This window comes from Camelus ferus, chromosome 7 (genome assembly GCF_009834535.1).
Source record: "Camelus ferus isolate YT-003-E chromosome 7, BCGSAC_Cfer_1.0, whole genome shotgun sequence".
Taxonomy (NCBI): Eukaryota; Metazoa; Chordata; class Mammalia; order Artiodactyla; family Camelidae; genus Camelus; species Camelus ferus.
Window position 1 is genome coordinate 52,927,055 of NC_045702.1, and position 24,781 is coordinate 52,951,835.

Consider the following 24,781-nt stretch of genomic DNA (forward strand, 5'->3'; position numbering starts at 1 on the left):
AGCACCAAATCTCTGCCTCTGCTGTCACTGGGCCTTCTCCCCTCCAGGTCTGTCTTTTTATGTCTAGATTTTCTCTTCTGGTAAGGAAACCAGTCATTGGATTAGGGCCCAGCCTAATTCAGTATAACTTCATCTGAACTTTAATACACCTACAAAGGTCTTACTTCTGAATTAGTTCATCTTTGCAGGTACCAGGAGTTAGGATTTCCACTGGGGAAAGATCCAATTTAACCTACAACGCTTGGTAGCCCATATGTCTAAATCTAAAATTTATTCTAAGAAAATTGAGAAGTCCAATAAATTGATAATATATGGAAACCGGTCACTAACTTTGTTTTGAGGAAATGATGCATGTTCATTTGTGAAACGATGTCCCTTAGTTTGGTTCTGTTTTGCATGTGGCTTCAACTACCTCTTTATCTTCAATACCTTTTGCCTCTTGAGAAAGAGCTGCAGGGCCTGATCAGATTCAAACACTGGTTAAAAGGAGTTTACTGTGCCACTGAGAAGCCAGGCTGCTAATTATGGATGAATGTGGAAAGGGACTTTTATTTCACGTAATGTGGCCCAATGTGCATTAATTACAGTACATGTAGCCTTCACTCCAAGACAGGGCATTACTATGATAGACGTTTCAGATTCAAGGACAACAGAAATACCTCTTCTGTGGTGGTGATCTACCATGGTAGATCGTGGTGGTAGATCAACACTTCTTAGACTCCTATGCTTGGTTGCTAATTAACTGTTACGAAGGTAGGTCTGTTGTGGAAATTAATATAACCATGACTTAAACGGGGTGCCTTTGGGTTCAAAACTGAAAAATGAAGCAACTCCTTTTTGGTTTTGAACAAGACCTGTTATTTTATTAACATGTATAATTTGCCTAAAGTGTGAGTATTTCATATTAAATCGATACAGAGTAGAGGACAGAGAAATCCCTAGATGCCTTGAAACAACTACTACTTTAGCAATTCTGTATACTTTCAAGAACTATCACTCAATTAAAAAAAATCACTATTTAATGCACTATGTTGTAACACCAAGGTTGATAAAAATAACAGTTTGGGTCCATACATGCTGGAAACTAAATTAACATGTTATATGATTCTATGCTAAATGTAGAGCTGATAAATACAATATAAAGATAAATTTTTCTCATCGTAATCATCTTCTTATATTTATATCCTGCTCCTACTGAGATGAATCTCTGGTTACATTTACATATTGAATTACAAAGTTAAAACTAATGATGGGATCAATTATGCCCCATACTGAGCTGTGCACTTTGGAATGACTTTGAGAAAACAGGAGGGTCAAAAAAAAAAAAAAAAGCATCCGCAGTGCACAGTGTTTTCAAGATCACACTAACAGATAAGCAAAATAAGGGCTGTAATAGACCATAATGTGTGCTTGTCAAAGAAAGCAGATTTTTGGGTGGAAAACCTAAAGCACATTTTTAATACAAACACTTCTGAGAATTAGAAAATGCATAGGCTGGGCTACAGGCGTTGATGAACAGTTATTAAAGGCAGACTGTACCAGAGCAAGTGTACTGCGAATCCCTTTATGATGTTGTTTGCTTGTTCTTGGAATACTTATAATGTAATCTGCTCTATCTCAGTAGAAGTGTTGTCGGCCTCGTGCTTGCTGTTGTCCTGCACATCTGATAGTGTCCTCTTTCTCCTTTCATAGCTGCATAACAAATGTGCTTCTCATCTAAAACCTGAATGTGACTGCGGACCTTTGAAGGACCATATTTTACCACCCACAACAATCTGTCCGGTGGTGCTGGTGAGTTTCTCCTTCTCATCATTCTGCAATCACTGGGGGCTTCTAGGGCCAACTGGTGCACGCTGCCACTAGATGCTTCCAGAGATCATTTTCTATCGAGGCAGGACTCTATAGATGTAAAATACCTCATTACTGCAGACAGGACCCCTCTGCCCACTGTACTTCCTTTTTCCTTCGTGGCACAATAAACGTCTTAGTAAGGTATGCTCTAACCAACGCTGACTCAGGTTTTATCACTTAGTCATGTGGTACTTACCAGAAACTTGTACAGGCAGAACACTTCCACATTTTACATGTTTTATAGATCTAGCTTACCAGAATAATGAAGTTACTCTTATGGGCAATTTTGCTGGAAACGCACAAAATACATCTGCAATGTGGAGGTCTCTCATTCTGAGTCAGCGGCTACTTAGAAAGAGAACACGTAGCTTGAAGAAAGCTGTGCACTGCCATTAGGTGCATTTGTTTCTTGTTGTTCGTGGAGAATAAATTTAACGACCTGCAAAATAATTACTTGATTCAATAAATATACAGGTGAAAAATGCATAAGTAGGCATAAGTAAGGTAACCCTGAAAAGAACACATTTTGATAGAAAGAGAAGCAGGCATTCAGAGATGATACTCATATTACATTTCAAAAATCCAATTTGTTTCTAAAGTGAAACAGTTATCTTACAAAGCAAACTGTTTTATATCCGTAACGCAGTTCTCATTTTTAAAAACAACATGGAATTTAAGCAGCTTGGAACTTCAGGTTTATAGAATTAAAGTACAACAACTAAGAAATGCTAGATAAATACTTTTCTAAAGGTCAACTTAGAAATTAATCAAATTACTCAGTTCGCACCCACTTATGATTCATTTTGTAATTATCTGTAAAATATTGTTTGTATTTTAAATGCCTTTAGTGAAAAAAATATTTAAAACTCTTCATTTTCTCAATCTACAAATATAGAGCAAAGGAAAATACCTGCATGTTGCTGAGGATAGCAGTAACTTATTGTAAATTTTCTTTCTTCATGTCTGATTTATTAGATATCCTATAGTAAATAAGGTTGATTAAAAATAATGAGAGCCTTATTAAAATACTTGACTTTTTAGTTGAATTTGGTATGATTTTTATTCTTTTGGAATATTCTCTTAAAGAGAAAGGACTTGTAAAATTTTTATATATTTTCATTCGGTTTAAAAAATTCAGTCATTTTATTGGTTGAGTTGTACCCTTGATTTTAGATTTTTTAAGTTGAGGAAGAAATTGATGATGTCATTCTATTATCCACCCATCTGGGTAAAAGCCTGCTTAATTCAGTGAGCGGAGGGAGTGTTTCTTTGGCTCACTTTTGTCACAGCCTCTGGTCATACAAGGTCAAACATGAGATGGATTTTTTTATTATTCCCTCCTTTCTTTCTTCAAAAGAATCAAAGGTAAAGAGCACGTGTTAAATGAACGTCTTATCTTCTACTGATCTTGCCAACTCTTTTATTGCTTTTGTAGACACTGTTGGTTCTGAACATTTATTTTCAATCATTACATTTTCCTGCAGTTTGAATTATGATTTGTAGCTGAACATTTATGATGTCATCCTTTCCTTAGTATTATCTGCTCTGAAGTATTAGGCACGCTTAACCACCTCAGCCTTCACAAATGTCTACCTTTCATTGACCCATTAAACCACACTCTCCTGATTCTCCTTCTGTTACTCTGGATGCTTCCTTTTAATATCTTCCTTGGATTTTAGGACTTCAGCCTGCCCTATGTTAGCTCATCCCGATGCTCGCCCCTCACCTGCCACAGCTTTCCACTATTAACATTCTTCCCGGTGGGATCTTGTTTGTTCGTCTTATTTTATTACCATGTTAATGTGTATTAAGTTCATCCTCCTCTTCTGAATCTGAAAGTTGTAACGCTGCAACCTGGAGCTTCCATGTTCTTATATATTCCATTGTTGCCCAATACACTATTATTATTATATTTGATAACAATAACTCTTAGTTATTGAGCATATATACTACACCAGCCTACTATGCTAAATATATTAATGCACTCAAGAAGTATTTGAGTGCCTAGTATGTGCCAAATAGTTTTATCAGTAGAAGGAAAAACAATAAAAAACAAAATCAAATCTTCACCTTTGTAGAGTTTTCATTCTGTGGGGTGAAACAGGCAACACACAGAGCAATACATGTATTATTTACTACCTGGTTGTATTAAAACACTGGCGGTATTTAAAAACTCAAGGACAAAATTAAAGCAGGAAAAGAGAAGAAATGCTGGGATTGCATTTATAAAAGAGGCAGTTTACCAAAGAAATAGTTGAATGAAGAGCTGAGAAATGAGGGGGTCACCCCTGTGTCTCTCTGGGGAGAGAACTTTGTAGACAGAGGAGTCACCAGAAGAGAACAAGGAAAAGCTCAAAGGCTGGAGAAACCTGACGTATCTGAAGGGCATCAAGGAAATTAGTGGCTGGGTCAGAGTCTGTGCAGAGAGCAAAAGTAGAAAAGGCCAAAGATGTCTTAAGATTTTCATGTGTGTAGAGCAGTTTAGGCCATTGTAAAGTCTTTAGCTTTTATTGTGAAGTTGTGAAGTTGAAAGCCATTAGAGGACTTTGATCAAAAGAGAGAATGATCTGGCGTATTTTTAAAAGAACAATCTAACCGATATGTAGAGGGAATGACTATGGGAAAAAAAAGACATGACACTTAGATTTTCTTAGAGAAATAGGAAGCTTGGTCATTGCTGAGAGGAAGGATGGTATGAAGATTCTGAGGATCTGGAAGAAGTTACACAGCGGTCACCTAAGAGAGTGGGAGCCACATGGATCAAGGGAATGCCATATGATTGGCTGGGAATAATGAGCAGTCTCTTCTTAATAACTGTAAATTTAGAACAAGAGCATTAAGCTTGGATGGGTATATTTCTCTGGTCATATTCAGTCATATTTCTCCAGTTAGGTTCTAGCTCCAGGAGTAGACAAGGGCCAGCCTTATGGAGATGGTTTCACCCGATACGATGAAAGGAGAGAGAAGCAAAGAAGTAGAGATTGCAAGTGTGCAAGGTGTGTGCAAGGTGTGTGCAAGGGCCTGATTCCAAGGATTGGCCATGGAATTTAAGCCGGGACACATGCAAAGTAAGGGCAGTGATGAGTGAGGTACAGTAAGGGATGTTAGGAAAAATATGTTGTGCATTACAGTGGAATTAAAGATTGTTGCAATCAAGGTTATTTGTGTCAAGTTACAAGAATGAGTGAGGTAGCAACTGAGATTATGAAAGCGCTGTAGTTGTTGGCGATGGTGTGTATGAGTTAATTGAATGAGCACAGTGACTCCATAAGATGCAGTGTTGTAACTATCCCTATTTTGCATGTGAGGAAACAGAAACGGAGAGATTAAGTTTCCCCTGTCACATGGCTGTGAAGTGGCAATCCAGAGATGGGCACTGAACTTAGCATTTCTGCCCTTTTTTCAAATCCCAATATAAGCCTTCTCCTATTTGTCTTATGTAGAAACTTCATACCCAATTCCCAAGTTAGAAACCTAATAATTATCATTGATGCATCATCTTGAAGATCAAATTAATTTTTAGGCAGCTGATTCTGACGTTCTTAATTCTTTCTCTTTTCTTCAGTCCAGTTGTAGCTGTCCATGTGTCACCCACAAGTTGTTCTCCAGAAATGTCCTGGTACTAGTAACATGACCACGGCATCATTTCTTTTCTGTGCCTCTTCCACAAGGCTTCTTGGATCCACTCTCAAAAATACAGTATTTTCCTGCTTAAGTATTTAAAAATATTTAAACTATTTTTTAGTGATTCCTTTTTGAATCCAACCACCTAGCATGGGAAACAACGCTCTTTAGCTGACTCAACCACCCAGTCTCTCACACACCACCTTATACACTAGAAATCAAGGATTTAAACCACTTGTAATTCTCTAACTACACCTGCTTTCCAAAGCTTTGTGGTTTTGTACATGTTAATAAATTAGCCTAAATCACTTGGCGTTAAAATTTCCACTGCCTTGCTAGGTAGAAATTAAAGGTTACTTTCTGATCATGGAATGAGTACATTGACTCTTAAACCCATTAACTATTTAAATACTAAAACTTTAAACAAGTTAATAAAGTTGTTCTGTACACAGAATTGCTTAATGCGCTTCAGCTGATGGGCTCTGAAGCTTTTCAATTTGTGAACTCTCATTAACATTCCCAGGAATGATTTCACACTGCATCACCTGCTGTAAAATTGTAACCTTTCATTGAAAGAAAATCATTAGTCCTCGCAAATAATGATCTTTGTTTTTTTAATTCCTTAATAACAGTTTTCTTTGTTCAAAATGTAAGTCTCAGTTTCTCATGATAATGTTCTCTAGGAAGAGCAGGTGAGTTTCAGACTCAATTATTGCAAAGTGGCCATCAATATCCTTTCCAGTTCATTCTAGAAGACATGAGATGGAGAACTTAAGACATACAATCTTATTGAGGTTTTCTGTCCCTTCCCTTTGACCCTGTGGTCAGGAATTGGTTACTGAATGAACAACATAAACTCATTATGGGTCCCTAATTCCTAGGCGAAGCATCTTAACGATGTACTTCCATGTCAAGGTCTATAGAAGCAGTCCTCTTATATTTTAGAACAGCTTTTCAGGTGTTATTTTTATTTATTAAAAAAAAAAATGTCTGAACCTCTCTTCTCAGCCTTCAGTCCCTCCCCAACACTTATTAACTTTAATGGTTCAATAGCTGTGTGCTCACCTGTTATGAAGATTAGCAAGCTAAGCATCTCCTGTGCACTGATGACATGCTTTTACAAGCATGCGCTAACAACGGCTTCCACAGAGAATTTGTCTTGATAGTGCCTACAGCCATAAAAAATGGCTTAAAACCAACACCTCTGAAATTAAAATAGAAATGTAATCAGTGATTCTGTGCATCAGATATAACCACTGATTTCTGGCATTGCAAGTGGTTTCTAGCATATTTTGATAATACTATCAGAAAATTTCATTGCTTAAACTTTCTCAAGATTTTTTTCTTTGTGTTTAAGTATTTATACTGCTTTCTTTGATAATTTTACAGCAAAAAAAAAAAAAAAAAAAAAGATTACAACCATAGTCCATTTACTGCCGTATTGAAGACAATTCAGAACCATTTCCAAAGACAGATTTCTGGAAGGTGTTTCCTCATTCCACCGCTGAATAAATGCTCTACTAAGTCAGGACTCTTGCTCAGCAACTTAATTCCTATACAAGGTCATTAACCCTTACCAACTGATTGTCCAAACAGATGTTCTGTCTTTATTGGATTCCATCAAAAATGCATTCTTGATTCTTGTTATGGATCGCCACACTCAGAAATCTCTGCTATCTAATCCCAGTCAAAGTGACGATGCAAAAAATTATAATAATTTCTTATAAGACTTAGCCTTATGAGCTTGCAACTTACCCTCTCTTTTATGTTCTAAGTTTTACCCCCTAACCTAAGGCAGACTTGATCCATGTTGTTTTAGTCATTCATCAATTTGTTTAATTAAATTTGGAATGACTCATCGTTATGTCACCAAACTGCATTGAAAAGCTTTTTAAAAAATCATATGAAGCCACCTTGTTTTAACAAAAAAAGTATATTGTTGGAGATGCCTTCGTTATGTGACAGAAATCCCTCTCAGCTCTGTTTCATGTTATCTTTTGGACCCTCTGAGTTTTATTACTATCATATTTTATCTTCTATCCTTAAGAAGCATGGCATTAAATTTATATGCCAGTGTGACTATGATGCTGGCTTACATGTTATTTATTTCTATGTGCTAATCTGTAACTCCATTGCTATCCCGTTCATAAATTTCTTTTTACTATAATGGCCTCATTTAGTACTTTTAAAATTGTTTTTGATAGTACATAAATTTGTTAGGTCACAGAAATCAATAGACTAGGGTAGAGTCCCTTTGATTCTTAGAGTAATTTTATAGTGGAAACTGTAAATTTGATCCACTTCTCTAGAACTATGAAATAGTGTTATGTTCATTATAAATTTTATGTACTTTTTGAATGATCAGGCAAACTGGGTCTCTGGTTACATATGTTTTTGCGATGATTCTTCAGTTTGGGTTAGGCTTTTATTTCATTAATTCTGCCACTATCAACAAATGAATACTTGAGATGTCTCATGAAAAAGTAGCTTTTTAAACTTTCTATTTGAACAATGAAAGCATATCATCATAAAAATTATTTCTATTATACTTAACTGTGATTTAATTTAGCTTTCTCTGTATATAAAATAATAATTTTATAATATAATTTAAAAGCAAGGCTGTGTTCTCTAAATAAAGGTTAATTACTTAATAATTTTCTGTATCAACATGTTAGTAAGGTTGATAAAATATAGGGATTATAAAATGTTGATTACTTTAAGCTTGAGTTTATATTACATATAAGTATCTACTCTTCATATAACTGTTATGGCTGTGCTATTACAGTATTTTTAAGATCATTACTGATATCAGTGTATGTTATTTTTATATACAATATGTGCAGTGTTAGATTTATTTTGCATTTTCTTCGTTTCTTTCCTTCTTCGTTTCTTTCTTCTTTCCACGAGCTTTTATTAAAGTTACTGGAGCTTAAAATTCAGATAAAAACAATTCTTTTATTTACTATAATTTCGAGTCTGTTGGGCAGGACAGGCAAGCAGATTACATATTACGGTGGAATAGACATTAACTTTTGGGGGCTTTCATAAAGAGAATCTTCATCCATCCTGAGAGTAATTCAAAGAGATAATGAATACTTCCTTGAAAATATGATGCCTGAGCTGAATCTTGAATGAAAATAAGGATTTGGCAAATGCAGAGCCAACTTTGTATGAAAAGTCTAGAAATAAGAGAGTATAGAGTGAGATCCTGAAACTGTAAAGTGTTTCTTAAGGCTTGTGAGTAAAGGTGAGGCTCAGAGAGCCAGACAAGACAAGGTCTGAGATAGTGAAAAGCCAGGCCTTTCTTGTCAAGGATTTGGGCTTTATCCAGTGTAAACAGGAGACTACATGATCAGGTTTGTGTTTTAGAAAGATAATTCTGCTAGTAGTGTGAATTACAATAAATTTAAAGCAATGAGCAGAGGAAATATGAGAGTGTAATTACTGGGTTGTAAAGCAAATAATCAGGAAACACCAACAGAGGAAGAAAATGAGGGAACCAGGAGAGAAGATTGTAGCAGAAAGCAGAGTATTAGAGCTTGATTTGATTTCAGAATAGATTAGTTCCAGAGAATGGTCAAATCCAGTATGCAGTCATGGATCTGGGTAGCTCAGCTGGTGTGCAGAGGAGTTTCACTAGATGTCAGGAGGTCAAGGAATTCTGCGGATGGTTTATTGTATGCTGTCCGTAAAACCACCCAGTATAATTACAGGGTGTTGATGGAATGGCTATATGATGGTAATGAATAAGGGTAGAGGGAGGAAGTATTAGAGTCTATGAGTCTCAGTGATAAGAGATTCTACCAGGGGGCTGGAGGAACAATGCTAAGCCAAGAAATTCTATTAAGGAAAAAAAAAAAAAACAAACTGTAGGACAAGTAATGTTTAAGAGAATGAGAAACCTCTTCAGAAGTGTTACAGGGAAAGTGACGTTGAGTTAGAAAGAAAAAGGATGATTTGTTCATTTTGAGCATAAATTCTAGACAGCCCAGTGAAAATTTATAGAAATGAAGTGAGGTATGGAAGATCAATTGAGGAGAAAAAACACAAATAAGCATGGGATGGTGACAGCCAGAAAAGATAGAAGACTAAAAGCTTAAATTTCTAATGTAAACTCGGTCTGTAGGCAGGTTGTTTCTTTCAAGTGGGTACGCAATGGTGACAAATGATTTATGTCCAGAATATAAAAATAGCTTATGTAAACGAATAATAAGTAACAAACAACCCAATCCAAAAGGGTAAAAGACCTAAAAAAAATTTGAATAAAACATATACACACACATAACCTATAAACATGTGAATAGATGCTCACCATCCTTTCTCATCAGGAAAGTGCATATTTCCATCTCAAGAGATAACAGTACACACCTATCAAGATGACTAAGACAATTACAAATCCTGAGCTTTTGTAAAGATATGAAGCCATCAGATTGTTTGTACATTGCAAGTTGCAGAGTAATTGGTTCAACCCAGTTACTGTTAGCAGTATACGTCTGTATTTGAATCCTGGCCTTTTCACTAGTTTTATGACATGAGGCAAGTTATTAACATCCTGTACCTGTGTACTTCATTTGGAAAATGGAATTAAATGAATTAATTCATGAAAACTTCTTAGAACAATGCCTAATATATAGTCATTACTCAGTCAGTATCATCTGATATTACTATTATTTAAAGTATTATGTTGAACCAGAAAGTGAATTTAATACTTTATTATAAGATAACTATGCATTTATTAAGTAAAGTGTATAAACACGATGTAAAATCAAGAGAAAAACATTTAAAAATCTCTAACAGTTATATAGAAACCACTGTTAATATTAAACAGAACTACTATTAAAAATTTCCTCTTGATTTTTAGGTATATATTTTTGACAGTTTTGTAATTAAACTTGACACATCACGTGACGTCCTAGTTTTACATTTAAACTGATATCATTAAGTGTTTTATAAATTACTGTTTACTATGGCACATCATTATTAATGGCTGCATGAAATCTCATTATGTGAAGCTATCATAATTTAGTTGAAACTGTTTATATTTAGCATGTTTGCAATTCCTTATTTTGTTCTTATAAATAACACCTTAGTGAACATCTTTATGAAGAGTGACTTCTCCAGGTTACTCTCTAATCAACATTGGAAAGTATCATTATTTTCCCATACTATGTTCTTTTGATCTACAAATAAATCAGATTTTACAGCTTTTTAGTTCTTTCTGTACTATAAACAGATTTCCAAATCAGGAAATAGTGATTGAAATGCACTATACAACCAAAAACCAGTTTTACACTAAACTATTAATTATTTAAATATTTTAAAAACCAATTTAGCAGGATTACTTTATCTTACTTTTAAACAGACATAATATTATCAGAATATACAGTAAATGTAATATTCATTGGCAGGAAGTTGATATGATATAAAACAAATAACATGTTCAGCATTGTGCCCCTTTTGGACCAGTTGTGGTATATTCTTCCGGGAATACTTTCTCTTACTGTAGTATCTCATATTAACTTAAACTAACTTTTAAGAATGCCAACATAATAAATAATGAGACACAGAGAAAGGAAAATAAAACTATTTAGAAAATGTAAATTTTAAACATAGTCTTTAGATTTGATTCAAATGGTTCCACTTCTCCCTCCCTTCTTTCCTGTGACTCTGCAGACTTGGCCACGTGGTGTTGGTGGTGCCGAAGCAGCAGGCTATGTTATCTCTAGGTATAACACTCTCAGAGAACCATATGTCTATAGTAACTTTTCCTCTTCTTCCGATCTTGCTTGCTCTTCCACAACTATAAGAGTTCTACTAAATTATGCATTGTAGATATGGTGATTTAAGTCTTAAATAGCATAGAGTATGTTAAATCTCCCCTTAGAGCATGTGTTTAACCAAGTCCCTACTCCTCAGTAATGTCAGAGACACATCAGGGAGTGGAAGTAAAGCATGTGTTTCTTCCTCAAGTCCAACTGTTATGGGCTCTTTCTTAGCCCTAACCATCAACAGTTAATAAGGACAACTTCAGTACTAAACATCCACTGATTAAAAGAGGAAGGGAGATATTTGAATTCTCTGCAATTCTGAAACTTGGATTTTGAATTCCCTGTAGCCTTATTTCCTACTCTAGTTAGAGAGCTCCCAGAAGTGTAGAGTCTGGTGGAGAGGTGTGAACAGTTGGCTAAGGATGCGACTTGCTGCACTGAGCTCCAGTTTTTATTTAACGTCATTTCAGCTGCTCTGCCATTCTTTCCCATTTACCTCCTTAACCTTAACCATAGTTACTGAAGTCATCTATTTTCTTGAAAATTCTTTATGTAATATACTATGGGTTTGCGCCTATGCAATTTTCTTTTTTTGTCTAAAGAGTGGGACAAAGCCCATTGTCAGTGCTCAATAAATGTTTCATCAATGTCATTACTTAATATTCATTTAATTAATATTCATTATAGATCAATTCATAATTGTCATCATAGTAATGATAGGCAAGAAGAAATCTCATTCTTCCCATATTTTCAAAATCTAAGACTCTAGTTCATGGTATTAGTCATAAAGGATAGCTGCTTTTTATTTATTTTTTTTTAAGTATGTAGAATTAAACTCTGAATGTTCTTATATCTTTTTGCCTGTGATTTTCTGATTCAAAATCCCATGAAGAACACATTAAGCACTAGACAGCTATAATGTTATAAAATATGTGTAAATCCGTTTTGTTGAGCATAGTCTTACAGTGTATATGTATATATGCCATATTAAAGTATATTGAAAGGACATAGTACAAGAAATCTGAAAAGGCCCCCGTATCACGTAGTGCCGATTCCTCACTACACTTGTGAAACGAACCATTTATCTGTTACATTGTCTTAGTTACATTGGTTTTTCTGGTTTATGAAGAACACATCTTTATGCCAACCTGGGCTATATTTTACAGAATACGTAACTTAAAAGCAATGTCTAGTATAGAAGAAAAATTTCACTTATCATGGTTACTTACACTTTTTACCTAATGAATATGGTAGAATTCTATTTTTAGAACTCTAAACTATGCTTTAGTTTTTTAAAAAAATTTTTATTGAAGTATAGTTGATTAACAATGTTGTGCTAGTTTTTGGTGTACAACGTAGTGAGTCAGTTATAAATATATATATTCTTTTTCATATTCTTTTTTGTTATAGGTTATTAAAAGTTATTGAATATAGTTCTCTGTGCTATACAGTAGGACTGTGTTGTTTATCTATTCTATATATAGTAGTTTCTATTAGTTTATTTTTAATAGAACTGTGAAAATATTCCTACAAGTTTCTGTGATATTTTATGACTAAAATATTGCTGTACCCAGAGCAAGTTATAATTTTCTAAGGAAACAGTCTTGCACCCTCTAGGTTTTGTCATGATTTGTAGAAAATCAAAAGCAGAAGGCTAATACAGCATAAACTGGAAGTTCAGTTACTTGACATTCAGGTAGAAATCTAAAACATGTAGCCAGAAATGAGCATTATCTCATGGAGGATTAATGAGAAGTATTAAAAATATTCAAAATCTAAAATCTATCAAACAGACTTAAACATAACAAAGACTATTATATATATATGTCTGATGCAACAGTGAGGGTGTGAGATTATGTATTAGTGAATTACTATTCTACAGCTCATTAAAAAACAATCTGCAAGGCAGTTTATATGAATATACAGTGAGCAGCAGTATAAAACATAATAAGGTCATGACAAAAATAAGTTAGAAATTCATGTCACGATATCCTAAAAAGTTGAGAAATAATTTACACATTTGTCCCTGATTTTCTTAGTAGCCTTAGAAAAGAGGGGGACATATTGGCTTGAGAGTATTCCTGACTTTAAAACAGACCATTCACTTAGAGGAAACACTTTTTCTTATTACTGTTGTTACTGAGACCCAAGATAATTTTTTCCACCTGAAGTTGTGTTGGTAGAGGACTACACTTCAAAAATATTGCTATAATTGGTATAGTAGTGTTTCTTTCCTTTGGTTTTGCTGTCTTATAACAACTGTCCATACATACTGATGGCTTATTGCCAAAGTGAATTTTAGTGTAGGTAAGTCTACCTAATGCCAAAATAAACTAGTAACCATTCTGCAACAAGAAAACAAAGAAGTAAGCATAGCGGTTCAAAGTTAGGTGGATGCCATACATCATTTACTGCGTTAAGCAGAGGAAAATGTTAGTAATTTTACATGACCAAAAATACTAAAGTAAACATCTATTTTCCAATATAATGATTTGAAAGGAATATCTAAAAGGTGAAGAAAAGATGTAAAAAAATGCCTTAGCAACAACTGAAATATATCTTCACAGAGAAAACTCAGTGTCGTGGACAACTGAATTGGTAATTTGGAGGAGAAAGTTAAGAAGATTTCCTATAATGTAAAGGAGAATGGCAACAAAGTGGAAGGAGACCATGCTACCCCTAAAGAAAAAAATTAGAACTGAAATATCCTCTCCAAGTATACTGAAGAAGATCAGGCTGAACTGAAAAGAACCTATGTTTCTTGATATTCACTCGTCTATTTAATGCAATTTCCATGCCATATTTTTTTGCTTGACAGAATGTCTCCACAGTGTGCCTGGAAGAATAAATGTGTATACACACACTGTAAATTCTGAGAAAGAAGAGTAATAAGGAAAGAGCTGCTTTAACAATCCCTAAGAATGTGTTTACTAAAGCTGTAGTGATCACAGTGATGTAAGAGTGGCCCTAGAAGACACAAAGCCCGGCAGAAAGTCTAAAACGTACTGAGCTGTATGTTATGGTTTGGTATATGATGAAGGTCGTAGGTCAAATCTGATATGGGCTAGTGGAGGTCAGTGGTGTTGAGATTACTATATAACCATATGGGAAGCTAAATTAAGATCAATTCTACTTTATAAAACCCATTCTAAAATAAATCACGCACGATTAAAGATCTAATTTTTGCCTGCAGAAGGCATTTTTACCTTTTTCCTAAAAAGAGAAAGATAAAAAGTTGGCAGCCTTGACCTATCAAAAGTTTCTTTAAAAGGTAAAGACCGAAACTTGCAAATCAAGATAAACACAAGCATTGTAACAAAAAAGCCCTGTTTTAAAAAAATCAATGCATATAACTAAAAAAATGATTTCAAAATTTAAAGCTTATAAATGTTCAAGAATAGCAAATTAAAAAATGAGATATTCTTTTTCTATCCCTTTTGGCAAATATCTTTTAAATGATGCTGCTCAGTGTTTGCAAGGACGTACAAAATTGGCTATTCTCGTTAAACACTGGGGAGACTAAATTGCCTCACACCGTGCCATAAAATGTAAACCTTTGTGTAGGTATTTCTGCTTGTCCCTTCCAATTGAAGATTGGGGTTAGGACAGGGCAAATATCGAAATACAATTTCATTATAGTAGAAATAAATGCTTTATATCATCCCATCTTCTAACTTTTAAATTTTGAGTTCAACAACAACAAAAATCAGAGTCCCTTCACCACTAGACGTTTAAGAATAAATTCCACCTTGCAAAGGCAACCTGTGGTTTTAATGATTCCAGATGATGCAATGCTGGGGATCATAACGTATTTACAGACATGCTTTCCTCCGTTTCACCGTTATATAACTTGTCTGTTCTCAAATTTCACTTGTAAGCTGAGCAAGAATTGATTCATATATATATATATATACTTTTGTCCATCCATCTATTTCATGCATAGTGCAATGATTTTTGACTTAATCCTGTCTTTGTTCCTTCATTTAACCTGTTTTCCCTTTCTGTGGAATGAGGATAGTTTAGTTCTGTGGGAGACATTGATGCTCACTCCTTGCTCTTTAGATGATAAAATCATTTTAAATTCTGTTCCTGATAATCATAGGTTTCACCAATTCCTCCCCATTTTGCCGAAGGAAACCCAAATTCTGGAGGAGTACAACTTGCCACCTAGTGTTCTGTTCCTTATGCTGTTTCTTCTGTTTCATCCCAATCACAGATATTTTCAAATTATTTCATTTGGTTACCAATCCTCCAACATCCTTGTGTTGTCCAAGGCCTATATTCTTCCAGTTTATTTCATACTAGCATTTTCTGCCCCTCTCTGTCCCTAGACCTCCCCATTTTTCTCCTTTTGTGGCATTTGTCACATCTAATAGTATATTAATTTGCCAACTTGAAATTGAAAAAAACAAAACCTCACACGAAGTGTATCCCAGCATGCGTGTGTTGGGTAGCACTTGACAGCGCCCTCACTCGAGTCCAGCACTTGAACTTCTCGGTTTTCCCTCTTAGTTGCGTGTCTGGCATGGAACCCATACCAGCGGAAGAGCTGTTCTTTCTCCCGTGCAATGCTGTTTGCTAAATTTGTATATGGATGTGGTCTTTGTCTGCCTCTTAATGTGGCCATCAGCATAGGCAGGTGTGAAGGACACTCACTGTGCCGCATAGCCCTCCTCTTCCCTCCTCAGTCCATGTTATTCTCATTTCTGACTGTAAAAAATGAATCTGAAAACTACTCTGACCACCTATCCTAAATCCATTGGCATTCTTTTTAGTTGGGTTGCCAAGGAGCAGACCATGAACCGGGGATTTAGCTGTGTGTGATATATATAGAAAGAACAGTGTTTCTTTATTATAAAAAAAAAAACCTTTAAGGAAGAAAAGCAGGAACGGAAAGGGGCAGGCTTTGAGCAAGGGCGCGATCACAGAGAGAGCTGAAGCCTCGGCCGGAACCTTGGACTCTAGGGCAAAATCATATCATAGGATTGTTCTTAACTTGAAACAAGGGGCTGCCATTTTGTAACCCGTATTGGTCATTCGTTAGCTGATCCTGAGCACCAGGGCAGGAGGTGCTCCCTGGAGAGCCTGCCCCAGCGAGCAGAGGATGACTCTGCAGAAGGTGGGTCAGCTGGGGGTTCTCAGTAGTGGACACTCAGAGCAGCTGGGGATAGGTGCCCGGCCAGGCAGCAAAGGATCTGCTTTGGATCACCAACAGCGTCTACTAAACACTCTTTCCAAGAATGATCTGCTTTTAATCCCCTGCAGCATTTGACAGTATTTGAAATGCTGTTTTCTCGTATTCTGTAATACTCATCTAAGACATGTCCGCTAGTGTTTCTTCTGACTCTCTAGCCACCCTATCCATGTTGCTAAATTCCTAGTCCTTTCTGTTCTTAAATATGTGTAGATTCCATTTTTAATTATATCCTCATGTCATTTTGCTCTGTATAACTTATCTCATTTGATTTCATGACTACAGTGAATATATCTATGTGTGTCCTACCTTACCCTTCTAAATCCAAGCACCCAGCTTCACGTAGTGAATTTCCCCTCGGGGGTTCCAAAGAAGCCTCCAAACCAACACAGCAGGAACTGAACTGAACTGAACCTGTTTCCTTTTTTATTATTATTATTTTTTTGGGGTGGTGGGGAAATTCACATTGTTTATTTGTTTGTTTGTTTGTTTAGTGGAGGTGCTGGGGCTTGAACCCAGGATTCCATGCATGCTGAGCACACACTCTTCCATTGAACTATATCCTCCCCACCTGAACCTGTTTCTTGTTAAACTGTTCCCTGTGCTCACTGAATGGCACCACTGTCATTACTAGCGCTCACACTGAGGATTTCTCTCTTTATCTCTGGCACCTAATTCAATTGAGATGTAGTAGATGCTCAACAAACATTTACTGAGTTAATGAATAACAGCCATTTGGGTCTTTTGCTCTCATCAGTCACCACTCTTTTTCCTAAGTAAAGAAGAAAATACATCAGACAGTGACATAAATATCAAATACAAATCAAAATGAATACGCAACAGGAAAGTTTATTATTCAAATCATCGATCACCCATGATAATTGAATTTTGTTGTTACAAGCTCATAAAGTTGAGTTTAAAGTGTGTGATGATATGATATTCTTAGCGGACATCAAATTAGCATTGTGTTTAGTTTCTGGAGTGGCTTTTGAAGTATTTTGTAATTATTACTAAATTATAAAAAGCTAGTGTTTCTTATGTTGTTGTAGTTATAAGAAGTATCCAATAGATGGTACTGTGAAATGCCTAATATTTAAAATACAAAATAAAGTGATATTGCAGGTAAAGAGCTTAAATGAAACAGTTTAAAATTTTGAGGAGAATTGAGACATTTTCCTGTGAATATTAAATTATATTTAAAATAAGATTTTAAGAAATATAGCTTAAGTGACACAGTAGTTAATGTGAAATATTATAAATATTCTCTTCATGTAGCTCAGAAAATGAAAATTGATACTTACCATAAAATGCAATTTTAAAATTGTTTGTATTGCATTAGTAGAATTTTTTTCTTTTTGTGGTGATCATCCTTAATAAGTGTGGTATTTTAGTTAATGTTACACGAATCACAGCATTTTCAGCAAGCAACTATAGTTGCTTGTCTTTGTTACTGAAGTTCTAAAAAAATTGTTAATATTCAAAATAAAGCAAACCTGTGTACAATAATCCCCCTTCTTGCTTAGCAAGAGTTAAGTCCATTATTTCTTTCAGTTTTTGGCCTCTACCAAGATCGGTGTAATATCTGAATGAAGTGTTATGCCATTATTGTATATATAACATGCCATCAGAACATTTAAAAATATGTATTTTTATGGAGTTAAAATTTCTTAACAAAAAGAAATAATTAGCCATAATTTACAAATTGATCGGAGTTTGCTTCTAAGATGTATATGATAAAGAACAATTTGTAGATGGCTTAATTTACCTTAGAGTCACTTAGAATTTCCATTATAAATTTCCATTACATGTTTATTTGTAAGTATGAATACCAAATTTTGCTTATCAGAATGAAGTTTTATAAAACATACTTCTGAAGCGAAAAATGTCTGAGAATTTGACAATAATACAGAAGGCTTGAAATTCTCTGTATATTTTGCTCTACAGAGATGCTATATATAGCATTGAAAACTCTTGCTATTGTTTATGATAATGTTCCTGAATACTGCTGAGTATTCCTTTATATGATGGTTGTCTACTTATTAATTCATTCAATAAAATTTTATTGCATATGACAATATTCCAAGTATTTAAGGAACCAAGACAAACAGCTTCTAGGAAGAATGATTTTATGTGAATCAGCAGCTTCTTGTGAGATATGCATCTTATGTCCTTTGGCTTCTGCATACATTTACTATTTTTTCCATGTTTTATATAACCTGAATGTGTATATTCTTAGGTGCATAGGAATCGTCTGCTTAAAGAAAATATGCTAACAAGATAGCTCGAGCCAGCCTGAGTAACTGAGGCTGTTTTCTCTATTAAAAAAAAAGAATAAAAATAACCAGTGCTTTGGTAAGGCTAGGCTTTTTGAGCCATCGTCTCCTAAGCCAGATTTGAATAAATATGTCAGACTCGGAAGGAAAATGTGTGAGATGAACAACTAATTGCCTGGATATTTCATGTTAGAAATGACTTTCATTCACTAAGTATGTTCCATGTGATGATAACAAATTTGTGGATTCATCAGGGAGTAATAGGGCCTCTGGAATTTTACCCAGATTCTTTAAGATGTTTGTGTGCATCGTGTATTACGGTCTTTTCAGAAACAACAGCACGAACCAATTCGTGTACTCACATTTCCTAGCGTACTGGATGTATGTAACGCTACATGGCAAAGTTCCTGCTTGAGCTAAGTGGGTTTAAATATAAACTGTGCATGCAGATCTCAAGTGATAGTCTCTTAATAGATATCAGATAATCTTTATTGCTGCCCTCTTTTATTTCAGTAACATTTTAATTAATTCACACTGATTGAATAAATGTACATGGAGACTTGTTTCCTAATGAGGGCGCATTTAGAGGAAAGGTTTTGCATCATTCTGATATCCTGTGGGTAATTATATTCTAATTATATGGTCGGGGGAAAAGAGTCTATAACTCAGCACTGATATTGTTCATTGGACCCAATTAATTACATGCACATAATGAAAGTTCATGATAAGGTTGACTGGCAGTCAGTGTAAAATTTTAACTCAATTGAATCTAAGCCTAATGTGAGTACAGAATTGGACTTTAACCTGGTTAGAAAATGCTTGGTGTGAGATCAGTGGGTATTTAGAGGGGCAAAGGATGAAAGCAAATTTCATTATAACTTGTTTGTTTTTTAATTCAAGGTCTTTTCCAAGATTGATGAATAGGAAAAATTAGCAGCCTAATGCTTTAGTTCTAAACATTATTATCACTATTCTTACATCACCTACAGTGATTCTTCTGTATTTTGAAAAGCAACAGTACAGTAATGATACAATGATGCATTTCTAGAACAGATTGATGCATTTGTTGAGAGAGAAAACTAGGCATAACAGGGAATATTATTGATTAATTTTATGAACATAAAATTCAGTAGGTATTCATCTATTTTATTAGGATGTTTTTAAATTTCAAACCAATTGCATTCAGACTCCTATCCTCAAATTCACAAACATAATTATGTATACATACACATACCTATAAATAGGTAACTATTAATTACCAGTTTGTAAAGTGAGAGTTCTAAAAATAATGATACAAATGACCTTACTTACAAACCAGAGACAGACTCGTGGACAGTAGAAAACAAAATACTGTTACCAAAGAGGGAATGGCGGGGAGCGATAAATTTGCAGTTTGGAATTAACAGATACAAACTACTATGTATAAAAGAGATAAACAACAAGGACGTGCTGTGTAGCACAGGGAATATATGCAATACCGTATAATAACCTATAATGAAAAAAATCTGAAAAAATATATATACACATATATGTGTCTAACTGAATCACTTTACTGTACACCTGAAACTTACACAATATTGTAAATCGATTATACTTAATTAAATGAAAATTATATTTCATTAAATAAAAAGGAATAATCTGAAAAAATAATCCATAAGACATGTATGTTTCCTTTAGAAGTGTGTTTTGGAGAGGTTTGAATCCGATGTTTAATACTTCCAAAAGAATCTAAAGCCATGGTCTAAATATTAGCCGCCAGCCTTCCTTTACTCAATTTCGTTGTTTTCTTTGCTCAGGTATTGGAAGAGAGGGTCTCTGTCATTGAGAGGACTCTCTGCTTCCAATCCTCACCTCTTCTTCTAAGCCTTTTCCTCTCTCTCCCTTTTCCTACATTGCCTTCTCTTCTTGACCTCTTCTCTCCCCTCCTGCATCTTTCCTCCTTTCTCTCTCTCTTCTCACAGCCCTCACATAATGTTCTCATTAAAAAATAAATCTGCTGGGTCCCCTCTCCTTATTAGTAACAAAGAAGTTTTCAGATCATTTGTGTTCTAAGGTTAGTAGAACAGTTACCATTTATTGAGAAATAAAATTTGCCAGACATCCTTTTAATCCTAAAGGTAGATGTAATTATGATACCCCTGTACATTAGAGCAAAGTGAAGCTTAGAGAGATTAAGAAATTTACCCAAAGTCACACAACATGCAAGTGGCAGAAGCACTACCTGCCTTACCCTGAATCCCCTGTTCTAAACCTATTGTTTTATGTTCCTGCTGCCGTCCCTTAAGATCGGTGAGGCATGAAATAAATTTAGGGGACCTAAATTCAAAAAAGGAATTGGAAGAAAAGCAGTAAAGCAGAGTAGAATGGAAGTGAAGAGAGAAAAGAATAACAGATGAGAGAGTGGGGCACACAGCGTAAGTGGTCTTTGTGAAATTATTTTACAAGTGAGTAAATATACAAATATTTATTGTGGCTCACAGCCAGAAAGAAATTGAGCAACACTTCTTTTATCATCTTGGCTTCTGGTAATTTTATGAGACCTAAGCAAGTAGGGTAGCATTTCTAATGGTTTTATTTCACTAGCTAATCAAGTATTTAAGACGATAACATAATTCTTACGGATTGCTTTTATAAGTAGAAATCCATGTTTGAAATGATTTGGATTTTGCTATAAAATATATTTTTAATATTTTTTATTGAAATATAGTTAATTTACAATGTTGTGATAGTTTCTGGTGTACAGCATAGTGACTAAGTTACACACACACATATATATATCCTTTTTCACATTCTTTTTCATTATAGTGTATTACAAGTTATTGAATATATTTCCCTGTGCTACACAGCAGATCCTTCTTGTTCATCTATTTTGTATGTAGTAGTTAGTATCTGCATATCCCAAACTCCTAATTTATCCCTCCTCCTGCCTTTGGTAACAATAAGTTTATTTTTCTTTGTCTGTGATTCTGTTTCTGTTTTGTAAATAAGCTCATTTGTGTTATTTTTTTAGATTCCACTTATAAGTGATATCATACGATATTTGTCTTTCTCTGGATTACTTCACTTAGTATGATAATCTCTAAGTCCAAGTTTGTTCCTGCAAATGGCATTATTTCATTGTGTTTTTATGGTTGATAATAATTTATTGGAAACATTTGGCACCACTTGGGTTTCCAACTGTCCATTGCACAGGGTGTATGTTTCCTCAAGGTTCAGTGTGCTTATATTCTGGACACAGACATGAATATTGAGGAAGCTGTGAAGGATGGAGCCTTACACTCCCTTCTCTTCAATATCTCCTGAGAAAAACTCTGCAAATATGCAGAAACAATCACATTTACAAGAGTAAGAATAGAACATTTTTAAGGAGAGGATGCTGGATAAGATTGCAACATGTCTATCTTCTAAAGGATTTTATTGTTGATAGTCACCTTTTAATTAGATATGTCAAAGTGCCAGTGGAAAAGGAAAACAGTTTATGATTCTTCTAAGTGACATACTTGTCATATATTGAAATAACCTTTGATTAAAGATGTTAATAAATATAATCATAGTATAAAAATCATTTTTTGACCCACTTCCTTTTATAATACATATTATGTTCAGGTTATGTGAGTATATATACTTAAAGATCTGCAGACTCACAAAAGGTTAAAGAAATTATGAAGCTTCAATGTAAAAATAAAATTCCTGGAAACCAAGTACGTGTTTAGTTTCTATACCTGGAGATAGTTGCCCTCAATACACTGTATTATCATTGTGTGAGGAAGGAACAGCTTCTCTTAGGCCGAGGCAGTGCACCATTTAAGGAAGACAGTTGTTCTTTTCCCAAACCTGCTTTCCTGTCTCTCACTTTTTTGATGTCAGAGATATCCAGTTATACACACGGAAAACACGTTTTTTTAAATAGCTTTATTCGGCCCCTTTAGGTTTACCACTGCGCTAGAAGTTATCCTATGAAATGAATCCATACTGATATCTAAGCCTGTTCTTGCATCCAGAACAAGGATACGTTGTGGTTGTAAATATTTGGCAGTGTTCATCAACATTTTAAATTAATTTGATTTCCAGATCACTTAAAAAGCAGAGAGATGGCCACAGGAAAGGAACTGTAAAAAAAAAAAAAAATTCTTGTTAAACCTCCTGTTGTTTTCATAAATGAAGTGTGGACAGGGGAGCAAGTAACTTTATTTTCTTGGCTAGTCATCTGAACTTTCTGATTCACAGTTCTCCAGTCTGCAAAATGGGGGGTCTTGTTTTACTGGGAGGACTAAATAAGGTCATAAACATGAAAGAGACTTAAGAATTTTAATATTCTTATCTAGCATAAGGTGTAATTCTGCTCATTTTACTTTATCTTGAAATAACTGATGACCCTTTTAACGGGAGTGCTTTACTCTTAATTGTTTTAACTAAGTCAAACCTCCAGTAATCTCTCCAGCAAAGATTTTTTGTCCTTAGTCCTACGACAACTTGGATTAAATTGTCAATTTAAAATGATTACATGTTAGAAAATACGAAGACAAGAGATATCTCAATACTTAAGAATAATAGGAGTTTAAAAAAATTCTTGACATTAGGTTAAACTTAATAAGTGCCCTGAAGGCAAATGCATCTTTTAAACTAATTATCTGTCCTGTGTATTCTATTTAATATTAAAATGATACTGATTAAGTGAAATCAGTCCCATTCCTCTCTAGTCACACCTTCACATTGGATTAAATAAAAAATATACAGTTCCTGTATTAATTCTGATTAAAAATACATTACATTTAGAGTAAGACACTCATGATAATTTTCGGAAAATGAAAACATTTACTCTGTTCATCCTTGATATTTAAAAAATATATACAGAAGAGTGAAAAAGAAGTATGTAGTATCTGAGTTTGTTTTGTAACAAATTGCTTTTTCTTTTACCCGAAGTCCATGGTTTGCTTACTGGAACTCAGGTTTAGGCTACTGGTGAGCATGTTAGTTTAACATACACTCTTTGCCTACACATCTTGATTGAAAGTGAGCTCATATGCATGTTGTTTTTATCACTCTTTTTCTTGGAAGGAACTTCTAGTGTTGCTCTCAGACGGCTGAGCATTGCTGGAGGAATTCTCGGAACCGGTGGCTTTCTCTCTTACATATTTATTACTTCTGGTTCTAGCTGAGCCCTCAATTTTGCTTGGTCCTGTTCCCCATCAGCTGCTTTCCCATTCTCGGAGAAGCAGCGACAAAGTCTCTATAATTTCCTTGCGTTCTTCCTCTCACTGCCTCCCTGCCAGCTTTACTCGCCCTCAGTAGATAACTCACATGCCCACTAATCTGAGAAAGATGAAGCCTGCAAACATGAGTATCTGTAAATGACAAATTCTCTACAAAAGTGGTAGCAAAATAGCAGCTCGGCTTCCATTTCATCCCCTAGTGTGTTTTGGGCGGATGCCTTAAAGCGGGATTTGTATTATCCGACTCAGCACAGTCTTTGCCTTTTGTGGCATCAGGCCTGTTTGTATTACCCTCTTGGCTCCTGTAGGTTTTTGCATTTGAAACTCCTGTGAGTGCAAACTCAGACCTCTTTCTCCATCATGAGTCATTCCTTCAAAATGAACAGATTTGGAAAAGGCTAATACCTGTCTGTGTGAGCTTCTGTCTCATCTGAAACATTATTTTTCAGAGAACCCCCTTTTAGTGTTTATTTTCCAATGGCCCCTCCCTGTCTCCCTCTGCTTCTCTCTCCCAGCAACTTTCTTACCTAGATTTCCTCATCTTTATAAAGAGAACTTCCCCTCCCACACTCTACCCCCATGCTGTTTCGACCAAACTTCTAGAAACTTCATGTTTTCGCTGGATTATATATATACACACACACGTATGTATTTTTTTCATTGTAGAAACATATTTTCACTATTTTCAGAATTAGAGGATGTAGTATAAAGGTAGAAAAAAAAGATCAATTTTTCTCCCAAATTTTATTACAAAAATTCTCACAGTACAGTGAATGCAGTGTATCCCCACCCTATATGCAGTAATTGTTATTGTTTCAGTCATTCTTTATATATGTATGTATACTTTATATATTTTAA

At 34.9% G+C, this 24,781-nt stretch overlaps 1 protein-coding gene across 6 annotated transcripts in view; it reads left to right on the forward strand.

Moving 5' to 3' along the window:
- DGKB (diacylglycerol kinase beta) overlaps window positions 1-24,781 on the forward strand; it is a 588,496-nt gene that overhangs the window by 186,555 nt on the left and 377,160 nt on the right. For all 6 annotated transcript variants that reach the window (XM_032483924.1, XM_032483922.1, XM_032483923.1 and 3 more), the window contains one exon: window positions 1,693-1,791. In XM_032483924.1, the coding sequence (XP_032339815.1) occupies window positions 1,693-1,791 (99 nt within the window). The remainder of the gene's footprint in view (window positions 1-1,692; window positions 1,792-24,781) is intronic.